The sequence below is a fragment of the Populus alba genome, chromosome 16, assembly GCF_005239225.2.
Source record: "Populus alba chromosome 16, ASM523922v2, whole genome shotgun sequence".
In the NCBI taxonomy this organism is placed as follows: Eukaryota; Viridiplantae; Streptophyta; class Magnoliopsida; order Malpighiales; family Salicaceae; genus Populus; species Populus alba.
The window spans coordinates 6,304,233-6,332,142 of NC_133299.1; the positions used below are offsets into that span (position 1 = coordinate 6,304,233).

General features: G+C 29.2%; 2 protein-coding genes across 3 annotated transcripts; one reads left to right on the forward strand and one right to left on the reverse strand.

Annotated features, from left to right (window-relative positions):
- Positions 1-6,008: 6,008 nt before the first annotated feature.
- Positions 6,009-7,460, reverse strand: LOC118051563 (uncharacterized). The gene has a single exon (XM_035062229.1). It carries the CDS (start codon positions 7,458-7,460, stop codon positions 6,009-6,011), a length of 1,452 nt encoding a protein of 483 aa, XP_034918120.1.
- Positions 7,461-23,597: 16,137 nt separating this feature from the next.
- LOC118050981 (nuclear transcription factor Y subunit A-10) lies at positions 23,598-27,854 on the forward strand. Of its 2 annotated transcripts, none has more exons than XM_035061477.2 (6): positions 23,598-23,742; positions 24,307-24,618; positions 25,910-26,022; positions 26,121-26,189; positions 26,468-26,608; positions 27,067-27,854. In XM_035061477.2, the coding sequence occupies exons 2-6, from the start codon at positions 24,384-24,386 to the stop codon at positions 27,466-27,468; spliced, it is 960 nt and encodes a 319-aa protein (XP_034917368.1). In that variant the 5' UTR covers positions 23,598-23,742; positions 24,307-24,383; the 3' UTR covers positions 27,469-27,854. The 2 variants fall into 2 exon arrangements, with proteins under 2 accessions (XP_034917368.1, XP_034917374.1); XM_035061483.2 differs by having other exon boundaries at positions 23,617-23,772.
- Positions 27,855-27,910: the final 56 nt, after the last annotated feature.

Here is a 27,910-nt window from a genome sequence, read left to right on the forward strand (position 1 = left end):
AGAATAATATCCATAATACAATTTATAATAATCACAAGCTAAATTAAGAGATTTTATCAAATTAAAATAAGACCATAAGAAAAGATAGCCTATATGCTTTTCTTACAGCATGATCTTCTCCAATCAATGATCCAGTCCCCGGTGTTCTCCTTAACCCGCAAGGAGTTTTTAAGTCAATATACCAAGTAAAACCATTTATACTACATTATTTATGTACATACCAAAGTACATAACTATGTGTTTATACCGCATTCATTTCCATTGCTTTGTAATATTCATCTTATACTTTTAGTTTACATTTCACATAATATCTCTTCAATTTTCCTCCTCGTTTGAGGGATTATATTCATTTTATTTCCAATCTTGTTTATCCTTACCAACTTGTACTTATTGGAACATTTTCTCCCTAAAAATTTCATTTGACCGAAACCCAGACACATACACACTTCCTTCTAGGTATTTCCTTGAAACTATTTAATGCATTCATATTAGTATATCACCAACCATAACACCTCATTTATTATATCACTTTTCTAGCCCTCTTTATGTTCACTATTTCCTATATGAACTTAACTTGCTCATTTAATTTCTTTTTTTCCTACTACATGCATGCCTAACATTAATTACATCATGAAAAAGTTTCTTTTCTTTCCCATTTCTTGGTTGGTTTAATTTTTAGGCCATGCTCCCTTAGTGTTCATTTCATTATTTTTTCATAAAGCATACAACACTCTACATTTCTCTATTGTTTTAAGGTTTCTCTAAATATTAATTTACTTGATTTTGTATATCTTGACTTATAAATCCCAAGTAAAGATTTTTAGGATTAACACCTATATTCATGAATAATAAGCTAAATTGCACACATCTATTCTAATTCTATCACGGTGGAAAGTATTATATTCATTTCTTCCCACATGGCTGAAATCTCATCTCCGATTTGGCTAGAGATTTTCTATTAAATTTCTCACTAAATTTAACATGCTTCTCAAGTTTACATATCATAGTGAGATTTACTCTACATTCAATAATAACCATGCATTCAAGCACTTCAAACTAAAAGTTAAAACCTACCATGTCTCTAGAGTGTCCATTTCATCAAGGAATCACCATAACTATGTTTAATGGTCTAACTCCTCGACATACTTGAAAAAAATATCAGAATTTTAAAGATTTTGCATTAGGAATTACTTACTTGGCCGAAACATTGTAGTCCTTAAACACCCATTTTTTTTCTTCATAAAATTCCTTTGCTACTTTCATATTAGCAAGCTCACATTAAATAGTATAGTTTATTCTTTGTAATTCTACTCATTCTTTCAAGCATATCCATATCAATTTAAGGAAATCTTTAAATATTCATTTCAGCAAAAGAAATCACTGTAATTTTGTCTAACAACACCAATTATAACAATGTAAGTACACAATTCATTTGAAAAAACTTTCCTTTAATTCTTCCCTTTTTAGCCAAACCCTAATGTCCATTTTTCTTCATTATTTTTTAGCACTTATGTCATATTTCAAATATATTTCATCTTTACTCCACTTATTAGGTCTTAATTTCTTAATGCAAGGTTTTGGTAAGGAGATTTTTTGAAGAGATAATAAAGGAGTAGGTGTATTCCTTCTTCCTAATTGCTTTTCTTTGAAAAATAAAGGGGTGGACTTGTTTTATTTGTTTAGTATTTGGCACCTTGACCTTTTTTTATGTGATCTTTATCCTTTCCCTTTTTTTTGTCATACCTTTATGTATCGCCCCTTGTTCTTTTAAGTCCCATTTAATGCTTACTAGCCTAACCATTCCCTTTATTATCATTTTGTCTTTTTAATTGAACTTATTCCTATCTTTTTAAATACCTATATATTTGCTAACAAAACTTCTAAGAATTTTCAGGTCTACACTATTTATTTTCTCATCTTTTTAATCATACTTCGATTCTACAAACCCATTAACTCTCTTATTATTGACATTTTCTTCTTAGAATTTATTTAACAAATATCAAATCTAATCATATTCTTTACTAGGGTTTACAATGATAATGTTTATCTTTTCATTTATTCAAGAACAATATATGATTTGAATTGCTTTGGTGATAACCAATTATTATCATAGATTCTGTGAAACCTTCCAAACCAAGTTCTCGGAGATTATTTTAATCCATTAAATTACTACTTTAACCTTTTAAGTATCATGAATCTTAGTGGGAGACTCGTGTATACTTTTTTGGATAAATAGCTATACAAAAAAAAACATTCTTCATATTGAATTGTTATAATGGCGAATCTAGGTTTTCAAATAAAGATAATAAAACTCAAAATATGTTGATGTTGGCTACAAAAATAAATGTCTTTGTTGAATTGATCCCATAGGTTTTAGAGTAACTTTTTACTACAAGTCTTGATTTGAAAAGTTTAATTTTTCCATCAATCTTGTATTTTATCATATAAATCCATCGGTATCCAAGTGGTTTCTTTCCCAATGAAAGATTAACGAGTTCTCATATTCTATTTTTATGTAAGGATTTCATCCCTATATTCATAAATGCTTTCCACCTTTAGTCAACTAATGAGTTACATATATTGTTAGGAATAAATACAATAGATAATTGATTTATATAAGGCAAATTTGATTTTGACAACTAATAGTTATACATATAATAAGTCATATGATATTTGACTTTGATTGAAACTTTTAGCTTATATGTGGGTCTGGGAATACCTCTAGTAAGATGTTGTGGTAATATTTACTAAGTTACGATTATCCTAAACAATCATTTGGTTTAGTGTATTAGTTATAAGAGATTCTAACTTGAGCGAAGTATTTGTTGGAGAAGTATTTATGTGAGTCACATCTTCAGCTTTTAAGTGTTCATTACTAATTTGATATAAAATTACACCACTCGAGTCCAATTTATCTTTTTCTTAATTGTGATTTATAAAATCTTCATTATGATTTATTCATTCATTTACTATTATTTTAAATTCTTGCGGCTTATAATTTTCATCATAAAAGGTAGTTGATATATCATTTCAAATTTCATGAGCAGTTGAGAAGCGTAAATACCACTTTATAATTTATGTAGTCATATACATAAATAACCACCTATTCACTTTTTGATTCTCAACATTCCAATTTTCATACTCATCATCTGATTATAACTTGCTTAATTTTATCAAAAATGCCAAAAATATAAAAGGGTTTTTCCTTTTTGACAATTTACATCTCTATCAACTAGAACCAAATATCAAAATTTGATTTAGTAAGAATAATTCTAGCTTTAAAAACACTCTCAATTTAAATGATGATAAGAGGTGATTCAATACTTTTCACTTATTATTTTAATGTTGTTCAAGTCGGTTCAAATAAATTATATTGTCATTGTTGTTGTGTTGTCACCGCTACTATTATAGAAAGTCAAATCAAAATATGGAGTGGCTAGAATAGACTATTCTAGATAACAAGGTTGTTGATTTGTTATTATGATGTCGCGGTCGTGCAAATTAATTACCCTAGCTTAAACAAATAAGATAATATAGAATAAGCAAAGGGTTGTCTCATAAGGAAGATCTAGTTCGAGTCTTTATGCTAAATGATTAGAAGATGGGGGGTTTTGGCATTATCTAAGCTATACAAGGGTAAACAAAATAAAATAATCAAACTAAATTAAATAAACCAAAATTACTTAGAGAAAAACCTTGGTCTCATATAAACATTCACCGACCAAAATCAAAACTAATCGTTGAAACAATATGTCAATTTATGTTATGAATATTTATCTTTCCTTATTATTAGTCAGTTAACTGACCTGCAATATAACTAACCCTAACCATTAAACAACAAAAACATCTGCGCTAGTAATTTAATTTAATGACAACAAGATCTAGTTTGAATCATATAGGTTGATAAATCTAGACAACATAACTATCTGCAGTCTGTGCTCAATTTAATTAAATGTTTTTTTTAAGATTAACAACGTAGATCCACCATAATTATTAAACTTAGTCGCTTTACAAGTTAAATATCGCAACTCTGGTTTTGATATCAAACTTAGCAATAAATTTATTAGAATAATAACTTATAGTCTACTTTAATAATCAAACTAAACAATCATAGAAAATAAGCATATGAAAACATTCATACTTATCATATAAATTGAAAAGAAAATATAAAATAAATCTCACAATTTTTAAAATCCGAAGGCTTTTGTATCTTTTCAACTAATAAAAATAACTTAGCCTTGCATGATTATCGAAAAACCAAGGAAGAGAAAAGATGAAAATATAATTTCGAGTGTAGAAAAAAACAAGTGAGTTTTTTGTTCTTTTTTATGATCGCCACCTTTTTCACCTCTCTCTTTTCGTTTTTATTAGATAAAAAAAAAAAAACCTAATACCCATAATTCCTGGTTGCTGACATAATTTGTGGGAATTTATGAAATCTTCAAGCTTTGACTTTGGACTTGGTGAAGCTAATTTGGCCATATAAAGACCTTTTTCATATGAAGAAATAATCTCTATGTCGGTTTGGATGCTTAGAAAGTAAGTTAGACTTGTTTCTTAATAAATCCTGGTTGTTGGTAGAATTTATGGGTTGTCTTAGAAAACTCATATCTCTCTCATATGAGTTTGTTTTATGCTGAAATTTGGTAGGTTTATATAGGTTTTTAAGTTATGAATCCACCAAACTTGAGTTTGCAACGATATTTAAGTCGAAATGGTTGAAGGCCAAGATTGGCAGAATGCAAAACTTGTTTTTAAAATCTGTGATTTCCATGCTCTTTCTTTTTATTTTATTTTTCTTGCCATATATAGATAGAAAGGTGTGGTTTTAGATTTCTAATGCCATTATAATCACTTGATTTCAACCTCTATAACTCAATTTTTGCATAAAACATCGATCAAATATCAAATCTGCCAATATTAGACAAACATGGGTAAAATACTAGGTAAATATAGGCAAAACTATCAAATAATACATTTGTATTATTTGTCTTATATCTCTCTTTTTTTCTTTGATGGACCAGATTTTAAAAAAACTCAAGAATAACATGACTTTGATATCATAATTTCAATAAAAAAAAAATTGTATTTTTTTTTTTTGAAATAATGAGAAAAATACAATACACACACTAATCAAGCTAACTTTAAAAAAAAAAATTATAAAAGAAAATCAGGAATATAACAATAGAAAAAATTAAATCTAAATCCTTATACATAAAGTCTCAACAAATGGAACTCTATGCTAGATTAAACATAGCAAGGGATTTCTGAAACTTTTCTTTCCTTTTAGCTTTTCTAACTTCATTATATATATATATATATATATATATATATATATATATATATATATATATATATATATTCATTTTCTTTTATCATTTTGATATATTTTCAATTAAAATACACTTTAAAAAAGAAAATTTAATGTTACCTACATTTCGAAACAAGTTTTTACAGTATAAATCCAGCCTGTTTTTATCTAAGAATTATAACTTTTCTATATATCTCTTTTCTTTATTTCCATATTAATTTTGAATTTTGTGTTATTTTTAATCTTAGTTTTTTTCCTTTAATCAACTAGTAAAAATGATTTAAACTACTCTTTACGCTTTTGACTAGCAGTTATCTATTGAAAAAGAATTTCAAGTTCTGAGATTCCTAGAGCTTTGATGTTATTATTTCAAGAGTGTTTGAGAATTAACAAACCGTATTTTCGTTATGCGTTGTTTCAAAACAAAACTCTTTATAATTGTTTGTTCATTAATTATATATTGTAATTCCTATATATACCGTATAATTCTCATTCTTAAAATTAAAAAAGAAAAGAAAAAAAAAAAGGAATGCAAGATGGATATAAATTAAGACAAACTTGGAAACATAACATTTCGATAAGCATAAAGTTTAAGCCAAATGACACACGATGACTTATAAGGAAAACAATTTTGACAAACATAAAGTACAGAAATGAAAATTTAGACCGGAACACACTAGAAATTCATTGCAAATATTCAAGGATTGAAGTTGTCATTAAACCAGTTCTTGGTAACATCGAATGGCAGCCTGAGATCGGTTGAACCAGTTCCAAAAAATCCAGGATGCCCTAAATCGCTTCCTCCATCACCGCTATCTCCAGCCCCGCTATTTCCGCGATGACGCATCCCGTGCAGCCCATGGAAAGGATTTTCACCAGTACCGCTGCCTGAAAAACTAGTTCCAGGAAGAAGCCCCAGTCCTAAACTCTCCCCGCCTATATCTCCACCAGCGGCTGGCCAAGGATTCACGTTATTCACGGCAGCACTGTTGCCCCCCACGTTCTTGACATGAGGCAGCCACAGGTCATAGTTGTTTCCACCGGTACCATCGCTTCTTGTATCATTTCCTTGAGCCAACCCCAGATCAAAATTGTTTCCACCACCAGTGTTGCCTCCTGGATTAAACCCTAGGCCACGAGGCAGCCGTGGATCAAAGCTGTTTCCAGCATTATTGCATCCTATCATGTTACTCTCAATAGGAAGCCCCAAATCAAAGTTGTTTCCACCGGAACTCCTGCCGCTTAAGATATCATTGTCATGAGGCAGCAGCCCCGGATGAAAAATATTTCCACCACTGATGTCTCCTATATTTCTGCTTCGAGAGAGGCCCAGCCCAAAAATGTTGCTCGTACTGCTGCCACCACCACCATTATGCCCAGGGTGGAACCCTATGTCAGCTCCCCCACCAGAGCTGACACCAGCAATGTTAAATGGATGTGGCAGCCCCAGGTCACTTTTGGTGGTGCTACCTCCAGCAACATTATGCTCACGGTTGTTTATTATATCATTGAACCATTGGTCCCATGGTACACCGCCATCTGTAGGATTGTTCCTCCCATCTCCAGGTTCTCCAAATACTTGGCCTCCTGTGTCATCACCGTCGCCATCACCATACTCGTTAGGGTACTGAGGATGGAAAGGACCCGGTGGAAGGGACGGATCTTGGAGTGGCGGAATTTGTTGAAAATATTCAACCCTTTTCCTTATGTCCCTCATTTTCTCCGCTACCAACCATGCTAAACCACACAATTGAGTTTGGTCTAAGCCATCGAATCCCTTATCTTGATAAACTTGTTGCATGAGGTCGGCCATCTCCAAATCCCTGTTCTTCTTTAGGTGCTTCCTGAACTGATCATTTTGTTTTCCCATCCTCTCTTTCAGGTAACTTTCTTGATTCATCATCTTCTTGCAACGCTCCATGACAGGAATGTTTCGGAACCTCGTAACAAGTCGTTGAACGTCGGGACGTGATGGCCAGAAAGCGGGTTCGGGATCATCTGGACTGTAGATGATAACAAAGGCCTCGATACCACATAGTATGGTCAGTTCGCTCACTTTTTTCAGTAACCCAACTCTCCTTTTCTTGAGGCTAGCTTTCCTAGCAGCATCATTCACTATCCACATAAGCTTAACCTTCTTTCTCGCCATGTTTGCTTTTCACTCGTGCTCTCAACCAAACCCAGTGGGAGGTCTATATAACGGGTAACAACAGTGACAGAGACTAGGGAAGCATTCAATGCAGTCGCCAAAATTGGAAAAGGCCAAAGAAAAAAACGTCAAGGCCATATTGGATTTTAAGAGAGGTTATCTGGATTTAGGTTAAGAATCCAGAAGTCAAGATTCTAGAATTATGCATTTTTGGAAACAGTATAAAATTTATTTGCTTTCTATGGTAGGATAAATCATACACTTTTATTTACAGGTTTTCAAAATCTGTGTGGACCGGTGTTGTATATATCTGGTATCTGGTTTTTCATGGTGCAAATTTGCACTGGGTTGCACAGTAGTTTCATTGATAGAGTTACAAGTTAATAATTCAAATTTGTATGTCATAGCAAAAGGTGCAAAATTGTGAAAGTCACATTATTTTTGGCGAGTAAGAAATTGGAAATGGGTTTAGTGTATGTTCTAATGTTCCCTCTTATATAGCTGTAGCATTAGGTTCAGAGATGGCTATGGATTTCTACGGGTTAGATTTTTTTATTTTTATATCCTATTATTATTCATCAAGTAATAAATTTAAATATTTATAAATTATTTGTTAGATTTTGGATGCACATATAGGTATCCATTATACCTACTATTATTTATTATTCAATAAAAAATAAAATAGTTATATATATATATATATATATTAAATATTATATGTGTTAATATCATATATGTATATATCATAATATTTTTAAAAAATCTAAATGTTCTACAAATATATTTATATAACATAAAAATATATTTCAAGTTAGATTTGGGCAAGTTTTTAGTTGGATTTGATAATATCCATATCCTACTCATTATTCATTTCCAAAATATATTCACTCATTTAGGTAAGATCAGACCGATATTCATCGATTTTGAATTAAATTATTATTCTTAATTAGATGATTAAAAAAAAAAGTATTATATAGACTTGATGTGTCGATAAATCTAATGCTAAATTAATGTTGTTCTACATTCATCTACTCTTTCTTTTATATTTAATAAGTCTATTATTTTTTTATTTTAAAAACATCTCAAAATGTTATATTTTTATCATGGTTAAGTCATTTCATCAGTTGTTATCATTAAATAATAACAATTTTTAGTTTTTCATAGTAGGGAATACATCATTAATATCTATTAATTCTTTCTCTAAATTTTTTGAAAAAATTTACTTTGATCCATATATTTTATTTTTCTTACAAATAAGTCTTAATTATAAAGTTTTTTTTTTTTTCTGTTTCTCATATTTTACAGTAAAATAAATTGAGTCCTGAATGATATTTACAACATGTTAAATCTTAAAAACTTGATCACAATTAGTCAAACAATCTATTTTCATAATTTTATTTTAAAAAATTATTTTCAAAATCTCAAATTTTAAAAAAATAAGACAAAACATAAGAAAATAAATCTACAGAAATATTCTCATAATAGTTATATGATATTATAGGAAACAAAAATTATTATTGAAAATAATTATTATTTTTAGGCCATTAAAGTGTTTTTTTTTTAAATAATCATCAAGAGTATATTGAAAAAGACTTTAAAGTCAATACCAAAGCAGCCATTAAAGTGTTTTTAATTTGACTTTTATTTGTTTCCTCATATTATTATAGATATATAATTTTTAATTAAAAAATATGTAATTTAAATAAGTTGATGGACAAGGTAAGATTTAAGCCAATATAACTCAATTAAAAAAAAAATCTTAGAATATCATATATCAATTGTCACAATTTTGTCAAAATTTAATAGTTGACATATAGGTACTTCAGTGAAAATAAATTTATTCAGAAAATAGAATGTGTTTATTGTAAGAAATTCAATTAATGACTTTTATCTGTAAGAAAATATATAATATATATATAATTAGTGTTATTTTAAACATCTCAAGCAAATTTGTTATTGTTGGAACTTCCAGCACATATTTCTATATATTGCTTAGTCATAACAGTAATAAAATAATAAGCAAACAAGTGAGAGTTCAGTTCTTGAGTAGGAAAAAGAAAATTGTAATAAAAAAAAAAAAACTTATATTTGGCATATGGAAATAGAATACACATGAATTTATATGGCAATGTAAATGCTTGGACTTACGAATTGTATGGTATTGGGTAAGCTAGGCAAAACTTCCAATTACCGTGATAAATTATGTTCTCTGTCTTCAATTTATTAAAATAAATTAATGTCTATTTGTTTTTGTGTTTTTAAAAATATTTTTAAAAAAATTTCGATATATTTTTTATTTTTTTTCTTTGTTTTAAATTAATATATTTTTATTGTTTTTTTTTATCATTTTGATGCGTTGATATGTCAAAAATAATTTTTAAAAAATTAAAAAAAAATTAATGCTTTTCCAAGTGAAAAACACTTTAAAAAACAACAACTACACTTCCAAATACACAGCCTCAGTATATGCTCTTATTTTTGCAGGAGCTAGATTATTATTATTATTTTTTTGTATAAAATATGATATTTATATTTTAAAATTAAATAAAAAATATATAAAAAATGAACTATGAAAAACTTGCAATCACATTAGTAAAGTAAAGTTGAGTTAATTTAGGATATCTTATTAAATCTATAATTTAATTAAGGTGATTGGAATAAATCAATTAAAAAAAAAAAGAGAGAATTATAAAGAAAAAATATTTCTACAGAGAACATAATAATTACTCATGCGAAGATTATTCTAGTTTCTTGAAACATTTGCCTTGTAGTAAATGGTAGGAAGACTTTAAAGATGATTCATGTCCTAAACTAAACTAAATTAAATTCGGGTCCTAAACTCATAATTAAGGGCTGACTTGATTAGCAAATAGGGTTGCAGGAGCTGAGCTGTCAGCCTTCTCCTTAATTTCGTTGTTTTCTGTACTTGGGCCTTTGGCCTATTAATAACCGGGCCTTGTGAAAATGTAGGCCCATCATAGTATAGCATACTATCCTTGTAATGAGAAGAAATCTCATGAAGCGTTTCTTTCTTTCAATAATAACAAAAATCTCTTCGTCATTTTCTTCTATTTTTTTGTTTTTTTTGTTTTTTTTTTTCTCAATCTATCTAGCCATCTCATAAATATATAACAAATTATAGATAAATAGTCTACCCAGTTTATAATTTCTAGATAAATTACTTTAAAAACTCATAAATATAAAGATTATAACTTTTAAAATGAATCATTTTAATAATTTATAAGTGTGAAGGAAAGTTAGAGAGTCGTTTATAACGACTCTAAAAAAACAATCAACATATATTATGTCATTTATAAATAAGTAGTCTATGCAGTTATAATTCTTAGATAAATTATTTTAAGAGCTTATTAATATAAAGATTACAACCTTCAAAGTAGATCGTTTTAATAGTTCACAAGTGTGAAGAAGAATTAAAGAGTTGTTTATAACAATTCTACGAGAACGGTCAACATTTATAATTTTTGGTTTTTAGTGTTTAAAAGGAAAAAATAAAATAAAATGAGGGTGATAATATAAACAGATAAACAAAAGATGGGTGAAAAAAATAAGTATACAAATTGATTACGGATGTAGCACAGTCCAAGTTGAGGATCATTTAATAATGGTTATTGCACTACGTTTTAAAATTGCTTTTTAGATTTATAAAAGAATCAAAAGCGATAATAATTTAGTGACAGTGGATGCCTAAGTTGCTTCGTTACCTATTCTATTAAAAACTGTGGACTGTGGATTATTATTATTATTATTATTATAAGGTCTTCTCTAAAGAAAAAAAAAAAAGGCTTCTATAAGAATATAATTCAAAATATAAAATTGTTTAAGAGAAAATTTTGAAAATTGAATTTTATAAATATTAGAAAAAACACGATAGAACTCATTTTTCATTTATTTCTCAAAATTGAGTTTATGTATGCTTTTCCCAATTAATTACTTATGCAAGAGGACTAAACGACATTTTTAAAGTGGATATTCGGAGCACTAATTCACAAGGTGTTATTTAATTCCAACTATGATGTTGGTATGTTAATTAACTGAAGGACTTTAGTCAACATCATAGGTCCTTAATTACATTAAGGTAGTGTTTGGTTGTGCGTTTCAACCTGCGTTTCATTCAAATTTTGAATTTTTTTTTTTTGTTAAAATTAAGTGCGGTTTGTACTTTTTGGATCATTTTGATGTGCTGATGTCAAAAATAATTTTTAAAAAATAAAAAAACATCATTGGCATGTATTTCGGCACGAAAAGCTATTTGAAAAGCAACCGCTATCATACTACCAAACACGCTCCAAGTATTATTGACTCATATACCATTTCAGGTTGGGGCGAGAGCCGCCAAATAAAATAATGGAGCTAAATTTAGAAAATTATTCTAGAAATCAAAATTTCATTTGTTCTATGTTTTGAGCTAAAATTATAAATATTGTTAGGGCTAGAAAAAAATGTATAATAATAATTACTACTATTATTTATAACTTGATATATGTTGCTAGAAAAAGATGTTTAACCGGCAATCATTTCTAATATAATTTTATAAGGAATATAGAGTTTTTTAAGTGCAAATCAACACAATTATTTCTCGATAAAATATTTTTTAGAATATGTATCATTTTTATACTTCACACATGAATATCTAATTCCTATCTCCACTAATATTCTATAGATTTGAAAGTGCAAAATTAATAAAACACTCAACGTCTTTACAATAATTTTTCTTATACAACTCTTGGGGTGAATCTCGATACATCCAAGAACGATTATCTATTATTTAGGAAACATATATAGAATATTGATGACAACATTTATTAATAATGTAACCATTAATTCAAAATTCAACTTTGGTAAATAAAAATAATTCATAATCTAATAACCTATTATTATTTATACAAAAATTTAATGTTGCATCAAATATGAACTAAATAAATCAAAATAACAAGAAGTAATCGGTCATTTGTTCAATTCAACATATTCCGTCTAAATTCATACTGTTTATTTTGTTATTAATTTCAAAAAAAACTAATTTCTCTAAAATTCTCAACTTAGCAATAAAATTAATAAAATATATATTTATTTTAAAAATTTATTTTTGACATCAATACATCAAAATAATCCAAATATACACATACAGAAGCTGAATGGAAAACACCCATGCTGCCTACCTCCAAATGATTCGCCCATCACATATAGCTCAAGACATCACATTTGAGTTCAGAATTTTCTCTTCAATTTCTTTTCTTAATTTAATTTAATGGGATTCTATGCAAGTGCAAATATATTCGATTACTGCTAATGTCTGCTATTGCTAATGATATCCACCTGTATGCAAATGTCACAGTTATCAAAGAATATTTACTTATAAATATTTGAAACAAAGAAGCCTCTCCACTTGTTTGATGGTGGCTCCTTAGAATAAAGAAGCTAATGGTGGTTATAAAGTAATTAGGGGAGATTCTTATAAAGTTTAATTTTTCTAATTTAAATTAACCCATCATTAGGTATGGTTAAGACAAAGAAGAAGGGATCCCAATCCACTTGCTTAGTGGTAATCCCATTTATAACCCACCCTTCTTATCTCTGTTAATAATATAATACTCTCTTTGGTCAAGATCGTTGATTTTTCCTCATTTAATAATTTAATTATCTAGTTAGATATTCCCGACCCCAACTAGTTGACTCGTTCATCACTTGCTACGTAGTGGTCTGGGAAGAGATTAATTGATCATTAAAGTTTTAAACTTTAGGTCAAGTACTGTGACGAATATTTAGTATGCTCTAAAAATAAAATGAAGGGAATCTCGCAAGACCTACAAATTAAATAGCAGAAGATATAAATAAAACAAAATTGTGTTGTGGATTTCTTTGTTTGCATGTAATATTGATGAATCTCAGCGGTGAATTAAGAAGAAAGAGGAGAAGAAACTACTTCGAATCCACCAGTTTTTTCTTTAATTGGTGATGGTGTGTTGTAACCACGCATCGATAATAACGATAACACGTGAATTCCTTATTTTAGATAAATATATTAAGAGGGATATTATATTTTTTATATGCAATCAACTTTCTTATCTTGATTTTGTAAACCAGTTAAAGTTTTTGATAATGAAAATACTAGGCGGCGACTCAAATCTTTAAACTATTAAAAAACAAAAATTCATTGTATTTTTTATATTTAATACCCAATTTGAAAGGATGATCACCATGATATCTTTCATGAACAATAAATTATTTTAATTGCTTGTTCATTGGGTCAAAAACTAAGAAATTAATGAGTTCAATAATTATTTAAAGAATTTAATAAAAATATCAAAAAACTTTGGTCGACGAACAGCATAGCGTTGATAATGAAATATAATATAAATTTGGAAATATATGTCAAAAACTAAAACCAAACATGATTATATTTTGCTTTAAATCACGCCAAACGACTCTTAGATTTTCAACGAAAAAGGAACTTCATATACTCCATTGTTATCCTGTAAAAAGGTTATAAATTAACTAACATTTTCCTAGCTAGGTACGTAGCATGCACCTATATACTCAAAGAAGAAAAACAATCACGATATATCTCCTGCAACCTTCACGTACTTGTGGGATCACTTTCTCTATTTTACTCGTTTCCTTTTTTATTAAAGTCTTTTCACAGATCATGAATCCTAGCTGAGGTAAGTTCTACCTTTTAGTAATGCACATCTTTCCCGCACACAAACAAATAAAAAGTTTTTCTACATATCCACACGGAACCATTGGCGGTGCTCCGGTAGCTCTAAAGAAAAGAAAAGAAAAGCAGGAGCCAAGCACAATCTGATGTGGACTTGCAAAATCCAACAGGAAGCCTGCTTTTTTCTACGTTGCACTTAGGAGAGATCATCTCCACTTGGAAAGATGAATGCGTGCCAACAGGATCCATTTCTGCCTTGTAAAATGGACAAGTAGCAGACGTCACATCCCATAAGAGGAGGAGGAGGAGGAGGAGGGGAGACCTTTTTCTTTTTGGAGAACATAAACAGTGCCCTAAAAAGAGATGAAAGGAAGGGGCCGCCGGAAAGAGAGAAGGAAAAGGATAAATACGTGACTACGAGAGGCCTCAAAGAAGAATGAGTGGTGAGCTTGTTTGGACCACCTCGGTTTGCTTAGAGGAGAGGAGAGGAGAGGCAAAAGTTAAGATTGTCCCCACCACCCTAGTGACCCACCCGCCACTATGTTTTTTCACTAGCCAAGAGTAAATTAGATCTGTTTATTTGATGATTACTGAGGGTATTATTTTGGTTAATCAGATCTGTTTGTGCTTTTATGTACTCCAATGAGTCTACTAAATGGCGGAACTTGCACAGTTTAAAACTAATTATGTTGTGTGTTGAATTAAATTTATTTTTTAAAGTAAAAAAATATTTAAACATTGTTAAGAGTGTTTTTAATGGAAAAATTCATTTACAATAGCCAAATTATAGACATGAAATTTTAAATAATGTAAATATAATTTTTTTTAATTGCACTCCAATGAAAAAAAATCATTTTAACAACTCATTTGTGTTTTAATATATTTAATATCAATACTTTTGATTTTCTTGAAGAAGTTTAACTAATGAAAGAATGAATCTTTATATAATCTATTTAATGTTTTGGCTTTTATGATAGAGATATAGAAATTATTTTTCTTTAATAGAAAAGTCATTTTAGCTCTTCATTTGTTTTTATTATTGGAGCTGTAAAATCAATTCAGTATTAGAAAGATTAAATTGAAAAAAAAAACATCATTAAAAAACATACAAAAAAACATCTTGAGTCAACTCGAGTTAACCCATCAAACTCGTAATCCTAGTTATGAGACAGGTATAACTTTGTAGAAATAAACTAAAACAAAACATAAAGTCTAATTCTACATTAAATCAAATATTGAAGGATGAATTTGAAAAAAAAAAAATTAATTAGAAAAAGAAGGGAAAACTTGAGTTAACTTATTAAACTCATAATTTAGGTTATGAGAAACAAATAATGAAGTTTAGTCTCTAATAAACCTAATATTGAAGGATGAAATTAAAATTAAAAAATAAAACAAATGAAAAAAAATTATTCTAGTGAATAATGTTTTTTAAGGAGAGATATAGTGAAATCACCTTTTCTTTTAGTTTTTTACTAGATCATTGACCAACACTACGTTGCAAGTAAGGTCATTTTTTTTACAAGAAAAAAATATCTAGGCATTGCTAATGGTTTTTCTAGTAAAAGTAATTTTTAAACCATGTGAGAAATGATCTAATATGACCTTGTCGATTTGACATGTCCAAAAACAACTTAGACAACCAGTGAAAATGTAATTTGACTTAAAATAAATATTCAAAATGATATTTTTTTAATAAATATTAGGATAACAACATATTGGATTGATTCGGATTAACTTGAGTTAATTTATCAATTTTCGTGTTGGGTTATGATCTATGTTAACCTCATAAAAAAACAAATCAAAATAAATCATGAAGTCTAATTTTCAATAAATTCAATGTTAAAGGATGAAATTGAAAAAAAAATAATAAAAAAAAAAAAAATAACTCGAATCAACCTAAATTAACCTATCAAACCTGTAACTTAGATCATGAAACCATAATAACCTAATAGAAAAATAAATTGAAACAAATTATGAAGTTTAATATCAATAAACCTAATGTGGAAGGATGTAACTGAAATTAAAAAATTAATTTAAAAAAAACACATAAAACGACTCGAGTTAATTTGTCCTAATTGCCAAACCCTTTGACCTAAACTATGAGATAAAGATAACTTTCATTGAAACCAAACTGAAATAAATTATAAAGACTAATTCTTAATCAATTTAATTTTAAATGATAAAATTTAAAATAGTTAATTAGAAACTGGAGTCAGTTAAATATATTTAATCTCTAATATATTTAATATTTAAAAATAAAATAAAATAAAAACTATTCAAGTGAATCGTATTTTTTGAGGAATGATAGAGCGAAACCTCGTTCTCTTTTGGTTTTTTTAGTTAATTAATAAAGTTAATAATTTAGCATGGCAGTAAGGTTAAATTAATAAAGTAAAATCTTTGGTACACAGCTAGCATTCCTCGACCCTAGCTAGAAAGGATCGTGTAGTGTAGATTAAGGAAAATCACATGAAGATATGGACAGAGTCATAGAGATCTCAACTCACAAGAATTTTAACTCCTCACTGTCCCACCAAAAAGAAAAGGGAAAATCCTAACGGCCAAAGCAAGTCAACATACATACATACATGTAACTTAGCCTTTATGCCCGCGCTTCACTGCGAGACTTAATTATTTTTTAATAAAAAATAATATTTAAGTATTAGAAATAGTTGAAAAAAAGATATAATTTTTTTTATGATAAATATATAAAAACACTAATTAGAACTAAGTCAATTGGAGACATTTCGTTAAACTTGTGCTTCAAATTATATGATTAGAATAATCCAGTTAAAAATAAAAAAATTACAAAGCCTTTAAAAAATAAATATTAAATTTTATAAGCTGTGAACCGAGTTATTAAATTTGAAGTACTCAATTTAAAAAAAATATGAAATTCAATTTCTAAAAAAATTAAATATTAAAAAATAAAATATATATAAATATATATATATAAACATACAAAAGGATTTTACAATATATTAATTCAAAAAATAAAGATCAAAATTATTATCACTATTATTATTAATAAGTAATATCATCACTATTACTTTTATCATTGTGACCACTATTATTATTTCTATTATTATTAAAAAAAATTGTTTATATCATCATCATAACATCAACTATTGCTAACATTATTATTATTAGTAATAATACTAGCATTCTTATTAATATTATTATTATTTTAACAATCATTACCATAATTGTTGTTGATATTGTTGCTACTATTATTACTATTATCATTATCACTATCTACATAACAATTATTATTAGTATTTTTATTATCATCACTATTTTTCTTTTCCTCTCATATTTTTTTTATATTAATATGGGTATCTGGGTCAATTTGCACACACCTCGACTAATTCAACGGGCCCTGAAGTTAATGACCATGTAAGCCTTCAATAGTCCTGAGGTTTATGAGACTCGAGCTGGTAACCTCTGGAGAGCAAACTCAGGCCTGACCACCCATTAGAGTTATTGTTATTATTATTATTATTATTAATAGTTGTTGTTGTTGTTATTGTTATAGTAACAACAATATTGTTACCACCACCATCATAACAATAACAACAACTACTGTTACTATTACTATTGCTATTATTATTATTGAAAAAATAAAAAACACGAGCTTGATTTAAAGAATAGAATTGAAAACTATAAAAACTTTGACAAAAAAAGCAAAGAAAAACAATAAGAAATAAAGAGAAAATAGACCAAATTGAAATCATTATTATCATTGAAAAAAAAACAAAAATCATAAACTTGACTTGAAGGATAAAAGTGAAATCCATAAAACTTTAACAAAAGGGCGAGGGTAAAAATAAATAAATAAAAGTAGTAAGACTGAATCAAAATACCTTTTATATACAAATTAAACACTAAGGGTTAAATTGAAAATAAACAAAACTTCAACAAAATAAAAAATGACTAAAAAACAGTAATCAAAATTAAAAAATTTGAATTTGAAATAACAATAACAATAAGGACTATATATATTTACCGAGGTAGGAGGGAGAAATGAAAGAAGAAGAAAAATATCACAATGATACAATAGCCATATCTGGAAAATACATGTCATTTGTAATGAAAGAGGAGACAATGAAAAATAAACTAAGACAACAAAATACTTTTTTTACTGCCAAAAACCACAACACGCACCACCCAAAGTGTATGGCAGCTCCAATATGCTAGCAGCTTTTTAAACATAAAATAATTATCTTAATTTAAAATTAAATTATTACTCTCAACTAAACTTACAATTAACAAAAAAAATATCAAGGCTAAAAGACCCAAATATCCATAATTACAATGAATTCAATGTCTTGTCTTCAAATGTACATGTGCAATTCTACTATGGGTAAAAAACAAAAATATCTAAATATCCTGAAAATCACTTTTAACTTTAAGAACTTTGGTCAATAAAAATGGTTTCTAGCTAAAGAAAAAACTTAAGCCTTTATAAAGAAAAGTGTTTTCCTTCTCTCAACTCTAGAAAACACTTTCTAGATTTAATAAAAAAGTAAAGTGAGATAACTAAAATACCTTTAAAATTAAAATTTTATTAAATTAGGATGCAAGGGTTTTTTTGTATTTTTCATATTGTTTATAGTGATAAATAAGTGACTAGGAAGCAATTTGGTATTTTAATAAATATAAAATATAATTTTTTTTAAAAAAAAAAACAATGGTTGGCATTTGTATTAGACAAGTCGATATATCAGACATGCCACCACATTTAGACGAATCGTCAGACCGCATATAATGTCTGAAGGAGGCCTTCCTTAGTATGGTTAAGAATTGTTGGCAACCTCTCCCTTCTTGGGTGGCAAGTGTGCGTGCTAATTTCTCATTTGGTATTGACAACATTTTTTTTTCTCACACTTAATTTTTATGCTTAACCCTCAAAATTTTCAAAGCAGCTTTTTAATTTGTTTGTTTTGCAAAATTTGTCCTTGTTTTTATCATTATTTTCTTTATTTGAAATAATTGACAAAATAAAAGATTGTTTTTTTAATTTTATCATCCTTCATCTTTTTTATTTGTTAAATATTGTTCTTATTTTTTTTTATTGTTATTTATTTAATTTATAAAACTAATTTTATTTTTATCAATTTCAATCTTTTTTTGTTTTTTATGACATATTGAAAAATATTTTTCATTAAAATTTAATTTTTATAAAAATAATTTTTTTAAAATGTTAGTTTTGGGAAACAAACTGTACTTAAATCATATTTTATTGGTTGGAGCGTATGCAGAATAAGACAAGGGCCCTTGTTCCATCTTTCAGATCATGTTATGGGATAAAACCAATGCGTTCCGACCCCAACATCCAAGGACAAAAAAAAAAGAAAACAAGATGGACCTAATTAGACATGACAAACATCTTGTGCCCACCTTAGGAACTGGAAATATCTACCTCTATCAACAGAAAAACCACATGAACCGTCAGAATTTAATTAAATAAAATAACAATGCCTCCTTCTATTTCTTTCCATTTTTTTTTTAATAGGGGTATTTTTGAGAGTGTGATAAATATTGGTTTTTCAAGTGTTTTTTTGTTTAAAAATATATCAAAATATATAAATTTTTAATTTATTATTGACATCAGTATATCAAAATAATTTAAAATTAAAAAAAATTATAATTTTTCAAATGTGTTATGAACTGTAAATACTATTGTTTTCTATAAAAGGCGATAGACTTATAAGAAGTTACATGCATCTTTTGCAAACACTTCACTTAATTGGTTTATTTTTGTTTTTGAAATTATATTTGAGTGTGTGTGGGCTTGAAGAAATATTATATTAATATTTTTTTAATATTTTATAATAATTTTAATGTACTTGTTTTAAAATAAAAAAATTATTTTAATATATTTTAAATTGAATCCTTTCAACTAAAAGAAAACAGGGGGAAAAGGGATTAAATTATTGAAGCTTTGGCGGCTATGCAAGCCAACTATTTTGGAGTTAATATAGGAATTTCAATCCAACAATAGACACATGCATCGCCAGAAAAGAAAAAAAGGACAGGTATTGATGGAATACGAACCGGCATTTATCCAAAATTAAACCTTATTAATGCATCTTGATTCCTTCCTTTAACTTGGTCTACTTACTTTTCTAATTACTATACAACCAAATGATTATGACTTCATAACTGACCTTTGGTAGTTGAAGTAAATAAAAAAATTAAAAAAAACTGATTAGATTAAGAAAACTAGAAAAATTTAATTAAAAAAATCGAATGGTAAAAAAAATTCAATTAAATTAATTAAAATTTTTAAAAATATAATCTGTTTGGTTCGGTTTTATAAATCTAAAACTGAAAAAATCAAACCGAACCGAATCCTAAATTAAAAAAAACTAGAAAAAACCAAGCAAATCTGGAAAAAACCAAGCTAAACGGAAAACCGAGCCAAAATCAGGCTAAACAGAAAAATCAAGCCAAACCTGTTTGAACCGGTTTTGTTCTAAAAAATCAAACCGAACCAAAACCAGTCGGTTTGAACCGGTTTTATTTTTTTTTTTAAATTTAGTTTGATTTTTTTTTTATATAAAAATCAAATTGAACAAAAATGATTATTTATGTTCGATAATAAACAATAGTACAAATTGACGACATATATATTGCAATATTTACTTATCTAGCTAACTCTACCTTAAAGCCAACGACCATGAACATGGCTGTCAGGATATGAATAGCATGGAAAAAACAGTGACAAAAGATTAATTTCACATTGCAGCCCTCAGTAAGACAATAATTGATGTATGTTATCTATTGTTATAAAAACTAATTTGCCTTGGTGATTTACTGTTTTAATTACTATAGATTCACGAGTTTTTTTTTTTTCTTTATGATTCAGTCATTTCACCTTTTTTGTTTTAGAATTGGCTTTATAGTTTTCAATTAGCTTAATTGTTGGATTCAGCCCTTATGATCAATGATGCACTGTTAAGTGGAAATGGTAATGTTATTGTTAGTGTATATATCATATAGCTAATTGATTGGATATATGTAACTTTAATTTTGTTTATGTAAAAACATGTTTATTATTTATAAAGATATTCTTTATTTTTAATATTTATTTATGTTTGATTAAGAAGTCTACAATCAATATAAAGTTATTGGGATAAAAATGCTTTATAAAGAAAATTATAAAGTTGTTATATTATAAGATTTATATTGCATCAATACATTATTTTTAAATATTCATGGTTGATATTCTATCAAAACTATATATTAATTGAAGTCGTTAAGATTGATATATATATATATATATATATATATATATATATCATGTTTATTCATTTATCAAATGAAGCAGTTATTCTCATAAGTTGAGATATGAGGGATACCTAGAATAATATGTTGTTAGATTTTAGTTGCCATGTATAATAAATTAACCCGCATAAAGATTTTATATGAAGATATTACATGTGTCGTAGAAAAAATCATGTGACAATTATTTAAGTGATCACTAAACTAAAAATCACTAAGTTATCTTATATAGAGAATGCTATGTTTTGATATTGACAACACATTATCCTAATAAATAGTAGCAGATGGGTAAATATGATGTATAACACTAAATATATGAATGATTAAGAGATGAATCATTACTCTAGATGGATTAAGGATAATGTTTCACTTGTTCTCGAATAGTAATGATTGTGAAATTATTGTGTAAAATAGAATAAGATTTGAAAATAGTTTCAGATCTTATTTAATTTGACAGAGTAGAACATTCCTGAAGAAACTAGTTACTAAAAGGTTAAGTAATGTATTACGTTCCTAGTATTAGAGGGGTCGACTTGATCTTCAAATATAAATTAAATAATTTATTAAATTGATAAAAAAAATATTTAATTTATTTAATCTTTTTTTATTTAGAATTGTGATTTATGTTTGGATCAACTTATTAGGAACCTCGCGGGTCACATATATTAAGACCCATTGGTCAGAAATTAAACTGGAATGATTAGATTAGTAAGTGTGACTTAATTGAAAATAAGTTTTATAAATTAAAGACTAAGTTGTAATTAATACATGGATTACAATCTAGACCTAGAAAAATCAATTAGGGACTTGATTGAATAATTTTTAAAATTATCTTAAAAATAATATATGTTATATTTTTTAGGGGGGTAAAGTTATATTTTATCATTAAAATGGTTATCATATTTTTGCTAGAAATAAACTACTATGCCTCATATTCTTTGATGTAAGCATTGATGTGATAAGATAGAGAAGTATTTTATAAAACATACGGTACAAAAACATATGAAAACATAAAAAATAAAGAGTGAGAACTTAATAGCATAGTGACTTCTCTTTTCTGGATGGACTTTAGAAGATTCATTATTAGTAATTTATGTGGATTATTGATATAAATCAAATAAATGAATAACTTGTGATTTGTGACAACTCATTTTGAAAAAATTAATCAAACCTAAAAAAAAATATATATAATTTTAAAATAATCTTTATATAAATTCTAAACAATCCTAAATTATTTAACAAGATTCTTGAAGCTCCTGCAAAATATTTAAAACTATTGTTTCCGTTGCGTCTAAAAGTTTTGAAAAACCCAACAATTACGCAGGTCATCCACTATACATAGACATACTCTAATGTGGTTTTGTGAGCCTAATTATGACCCCAAAAAAAAAAAAAAAAACTATAAGCTTTTAATCATTCTATATTAAGCATAGGAGTGGATGAAGTACTTCAGGGTCAAGGTATGTCTATGCAGACGTGTGCCTTCAGGTGTGTCCACCCCTCTACCAAGTTGTGTTGTCTTATTGGCTAGTTACGTCAATTAAGCTTTTGAGGAGTTGGATCACCCTTTTTTGGATTTAATGGAGCAATAAGACACTTGACATGCACAGACCCAAAAAAATATAATATGTATTTGGGTTTGGTGAATTGATATAAATAAACTTGAATTAATTCAATATATTATTATTTTAGTATTGAAAAAAAAATCGTCAAAGAAATTAAATAGTTCCCAACAATACATGATTATCTATCTTCATATAAAATTATATAGATAGCCTGGGTTTTACCAAAAACACCACTTAAACCTATTTCTAAACATATTTGCAACCCACTTTGTATCAGCTGGGGAAAAAATTGTGCAGTTACAATGTTACCACAAATAGATGGCACCTAGCAGTTATACGACGCTCACTACAGACCCCCTTTTGGACTTAAAAACAGAAGTGGAAATGAGATCTTCGATGTTGGATTATTTATAGTAATTGGGAAAAAAAAACAAAAAAAACAAGGTTAAAAAGCGGGTGAGAGACTGAGAGAGAGACGAATAAATTATTGCAATAATATTCTTGTACGTACAGTGAGTGTCCAAAAGATTTGCATGAAAGCTAGTGCTTATTGGTTACTGGCGTGTAAATCCATTACACATGGATGCATTTATCCACCCCCCACCCCCCCACCTCCCTCCCCCTCCCCCCTCCCCCTCTCCGTTTGCTTTCTTTTTGTTTGTTGCTTGAGATTTTACAGAAATGGCTCTTAAGAAATGGGGTTTCTTTGCTTCTGTATGAGACCTAAGTTGTTGCTTGCTTCTACTTCTGAGTACGCACACCATCTTCTCTGTCTCTCAAAGTTTGTATTTTATCAGCATATTCCAGTTTTGACTCTGTTTTTTTTTTTTTTTTTTTCCTGTTTTATTATCTTGGTTTCTTCGCTGTGTATTTATGGTTTATTTGGTCACTAGCTATCTTTGTACTCTAAGATGGGGCTCATTTTATGCCTTGTTTATTTTTTATGCATAGAAACTGTCTTCTGTTCATGTATTTTCACTTCCTTTTCTTTTATTTTCCCTTTATTTGGTTGGTGTTTAATTGATCTTTATAATATGATGATGATGATCTTATTCTAGGATTTGATATTTGGCAATTTCAAGTTTTTTCTTAAAAAGATAAGAAAAGAAAGTATCTTTTCTGCTTCATTTTCTCTGAGAAGATTTGGTTGACGAAGCTGAGATTTTTATGCTGGGGGATTGTGATTTACGATGGAAAAGTATTTGGTGATATGTAATTTGTAGGAGTTCTGTCCATGTATATTTTTCGTGTTTTTACGGAGTTGAATTCAGCAGAAATCTTGGAGAGAATTTTGATTAAAAATTTCAACTTGCAGGAATTAGTTTGAACTACTGTTGGGATAAAGACGATTAACGCAATCACAAAGGTCATTGCAGAGGGAATTTAACGACAATGAAAATGAAAGAATATGAAGGAATTGTCCATAATCCAAGCGGGCAGTTGTCAGCAGTGCCATGGTGGACTGCATTTGGGTCACAAGCTGTTACTGGTGAATCGTGTGGCCTCTTGAGGGCTTTACCTGTAGAACAGCTTGCCATTGGAGGTGAAGCTGCGACTAAGCAGGCCAGGCTGAGTACTGACCGAAGGCTAGATCAAGGGAATATTACTCAATTCACTATATTTCCAGGTAAATCTTTCTCCTTTTTTATGGTTTAGAATTTTTCATACATGTATTTCTGATTCATTTGTTACATTTCTTTTGTCTTTAGTTACAAAATTACAGCCTCAAAAGGCATAGAAAAACTGTGTTCTGTGTAACCTTTGGATCACAGCTGTATGCACCAGACAGTTTTAGATACTGTCTTGAATCACAAAATTAAACAAATTTATAATGATTTTTTTCCCAAAATTGATTGATATAAGAGTGACATTAGAGTTAACAAAGTTGTTTCCCAAATGAGGACACAGAACTTAGCCAGTAATTAATGGTCAAGTAGGATATAAGGTTAACTTTCAGTTTTCCTTCACAGTAATGGGTGTGCCAAAATGTTGGAAGCGCGAGTTTGTTTGGAATCATCGTACGAATCAAATTAGATAAAGTAGAGTGATGAGTGTTATGGTAGATTGATCCATATTTTTGTAAACAATGGCAGTTGTTAGTTTCTGTCTAGGCATGGTACACAAGGCATATCTATGTGCAAACAATGAACATTCGAACTAGGATCCAGACAAAAAAACACTCGAGAAAGATAATTATGAACAAGCTGGAAAATTTTCTGGTCAAATGTGTTGCAGCATATAGCTCTGAACGGTGACTTGCAAATTTTGGAGGATTTTCATAATGAAATGGATAAAATCATGAAAGTAGTTCGTGTACAATTTAGGAGGCAGCAATGTCCTGGCTAATGCTTGATGCTAGATGAACTCAGGGATAAAAGAATATCCTAAAGAAGATTTCTTTCTCCTATGATAAGGAATAAACTGAGGTAACATGAAAACAAGATTGATGATAAATGGACTGTGTCCTGATGCATTTAGTTTTGTTTGCATCGACAAATACATATCACCAATGGGAAGAAATCATGATCAATGATGATTGCATCTCAAAGCCATTTTTTTGGCATGGTGGTATCATAAGTCAGAGCATATTTTCTCTTATTCTTTGTCTAGTAGTCCTCATTTGATTAAGTAATGGATAAATTCTTCCTGAAGGATTAGATATTTCTTCCTAGCGTTTATATTTTCCAGAACCTGTTCAAAGACTATCTTCTTCCCATTTGATATCAGATATCTTTAATGCGTATCTAGAACTTCTGCTGAGTTATTTTGATCCATTAATATGAAATAAAGCATCACAGACGACAGTTCTGGTCCCCAGTTGATGCATCAGCTAATTAGGCTCCAAGCTATCTACAAAAAATTTTCTAGGTGCTTCCAGTATGACTATCTGTTAACCAACCAGGTAATTTCTCTTTCAGGTGACTGGAAAACTTCTGGTGATGAACAGAGAAATCTTCAGGCAGCCATTTCATTGCAAACAGCTCTGCCAGAGTATCGTGCTCATTTTGATCTGGGATTTGGTCAGCCTGTGGTGAGAATTTTATTTCCGTTTAGGTTTTATATTGCCAGTATTCAAACCTGATTTATAGTAGCTGATGGCTAATGGTTTGCACGTTGATAAAACTGTAGATTTGCACAAAGTATCCTCTTGTGGATCAATGTTACGGAGTATTCTCAACTTTTGGACATCAAATTTCGGTTTGTGTTTCTTCTCACGAGTGAAATTATATCTTTTGCAATTACATTTACTCATGTGAAGCAAAATACTTGGTATACTAATCTGTAATCTACTGATAGTAATGTGGTCCAGCACTCCCATCATAGCCCCAAGAAAAATCAGAAAAAAAACCTGTGCCATAGATTATAGCGACAATAAACCCTTTTCATATTTGAGTTCTCTTTTATGTTGAAGACAACCAGCAACAATTAGAATTCTTGGAAATTAACTAATTCTAAGCTTATTCATAATAATGTAGGGTCGAATTATGCTGCCGATGAGCATGACCGCAGATGATGGACCTATATATGTAAATGCTAAGCAGTACCATGGAATTATGAGGCGTAGGAAGTCCCGTGCAAAAGCTGTGCTGGAGAATAAATCGACCAACAGTCGTAAGGTATGATCTCTTGATTTGGTAGCTCAATCTTGCACTTCCTATAGGACTTGAAACTTCACATCATATGAGACTGAAAACAAGGGCAGACAAATAAAATCTTTCAAGTAACCGATGTCTTAATTCTTGCCCCTTGTACATTAGTTCAAGTTTGCAATTCAAGGCAGGCTTTGGTATCTTCCCTTTGGAAAACATTTGACTCAAACTGACAGGTTTGTCAATGCAATACATTAGTATATCTCTAAATTAGCGACCACGATTAATCCATGTATGAGGTATTATTTTGGCTTAAATGAGTCTCTGATGAATTCATTAGCCTGGTTCTTATTATGGTTTTGTATTGGAGATTCAACCATGGTCTCAATCTGCCACTTAGGGCTAGTGGAAAGACTCTTGTCTCTTGAAAGAAATGATCCCTCTCCGCATTCTGGCTCAATAACTAAGTTTTTTTCTGCTGACAGCCCTATATGCACTATTCACGCCATCTCCATGCAATGCGCCGGCCAAGGGGATGTGGTGGCCGTTTCTTGAATACAAAAGAGTTGAATGAAGGGAAAGGGACAATGGAGGCAAAGAAAGCTGGTGATTTTCGACTTTCTCAGGCAACTGGTTCACCGAATTCTGAAGTCCTGGAATCAGGTGGAGCAACTTTGAACTCCTCAATGGAAGCAAATGGTGGTGGATCGATTCTCTCAGGGTCAGAAGTGACAAGCATGTACAATAGGGGAGAACTTGACCTCCTTCAGATCAATAATCTTGGGCGGACTTTCCATAGTTTCTCAGGCATGATGGACAGAGGGCATGGCATTGTTATGCCCAGTAAGTGGGTTGCAGCAGCTGACAACTGCTGCAACTTAAAATAGCGAGGGAACGAAAATCGGGTTGGTGCTTGTTTCTTGAACTAGACTAGACCCCACCCTTGCAGGAACCCGCAACCTAATTATGGCTTGAAGTTTGACTTCACCATTGGTTGTTAGGGCAAGTCGTTCTTGGCTCTATTGAATTAATGTCATCTATTCCATTCCATACAACCTTGCTGTCAGGGGATGGTTAGAGGTGCTAAATCCTTAATGCACTGTAAATTTTTTAGCAAATGGACAAGATAATAAACTGTTGTAAAGACTCTACCCTAAATTATGTTGAAGAATGATTCATGCTCTTGAATCTTGATATCTACTCCATGGATTCCTAATTGTAAGAAATAACTATGTATTTGTGTTATCTTAAGTAATTCTATTATTATAAATTTCATCCCATTTTATATCTGCAAATTGATGGAACAGTACTATCGAAACACAAGCATAT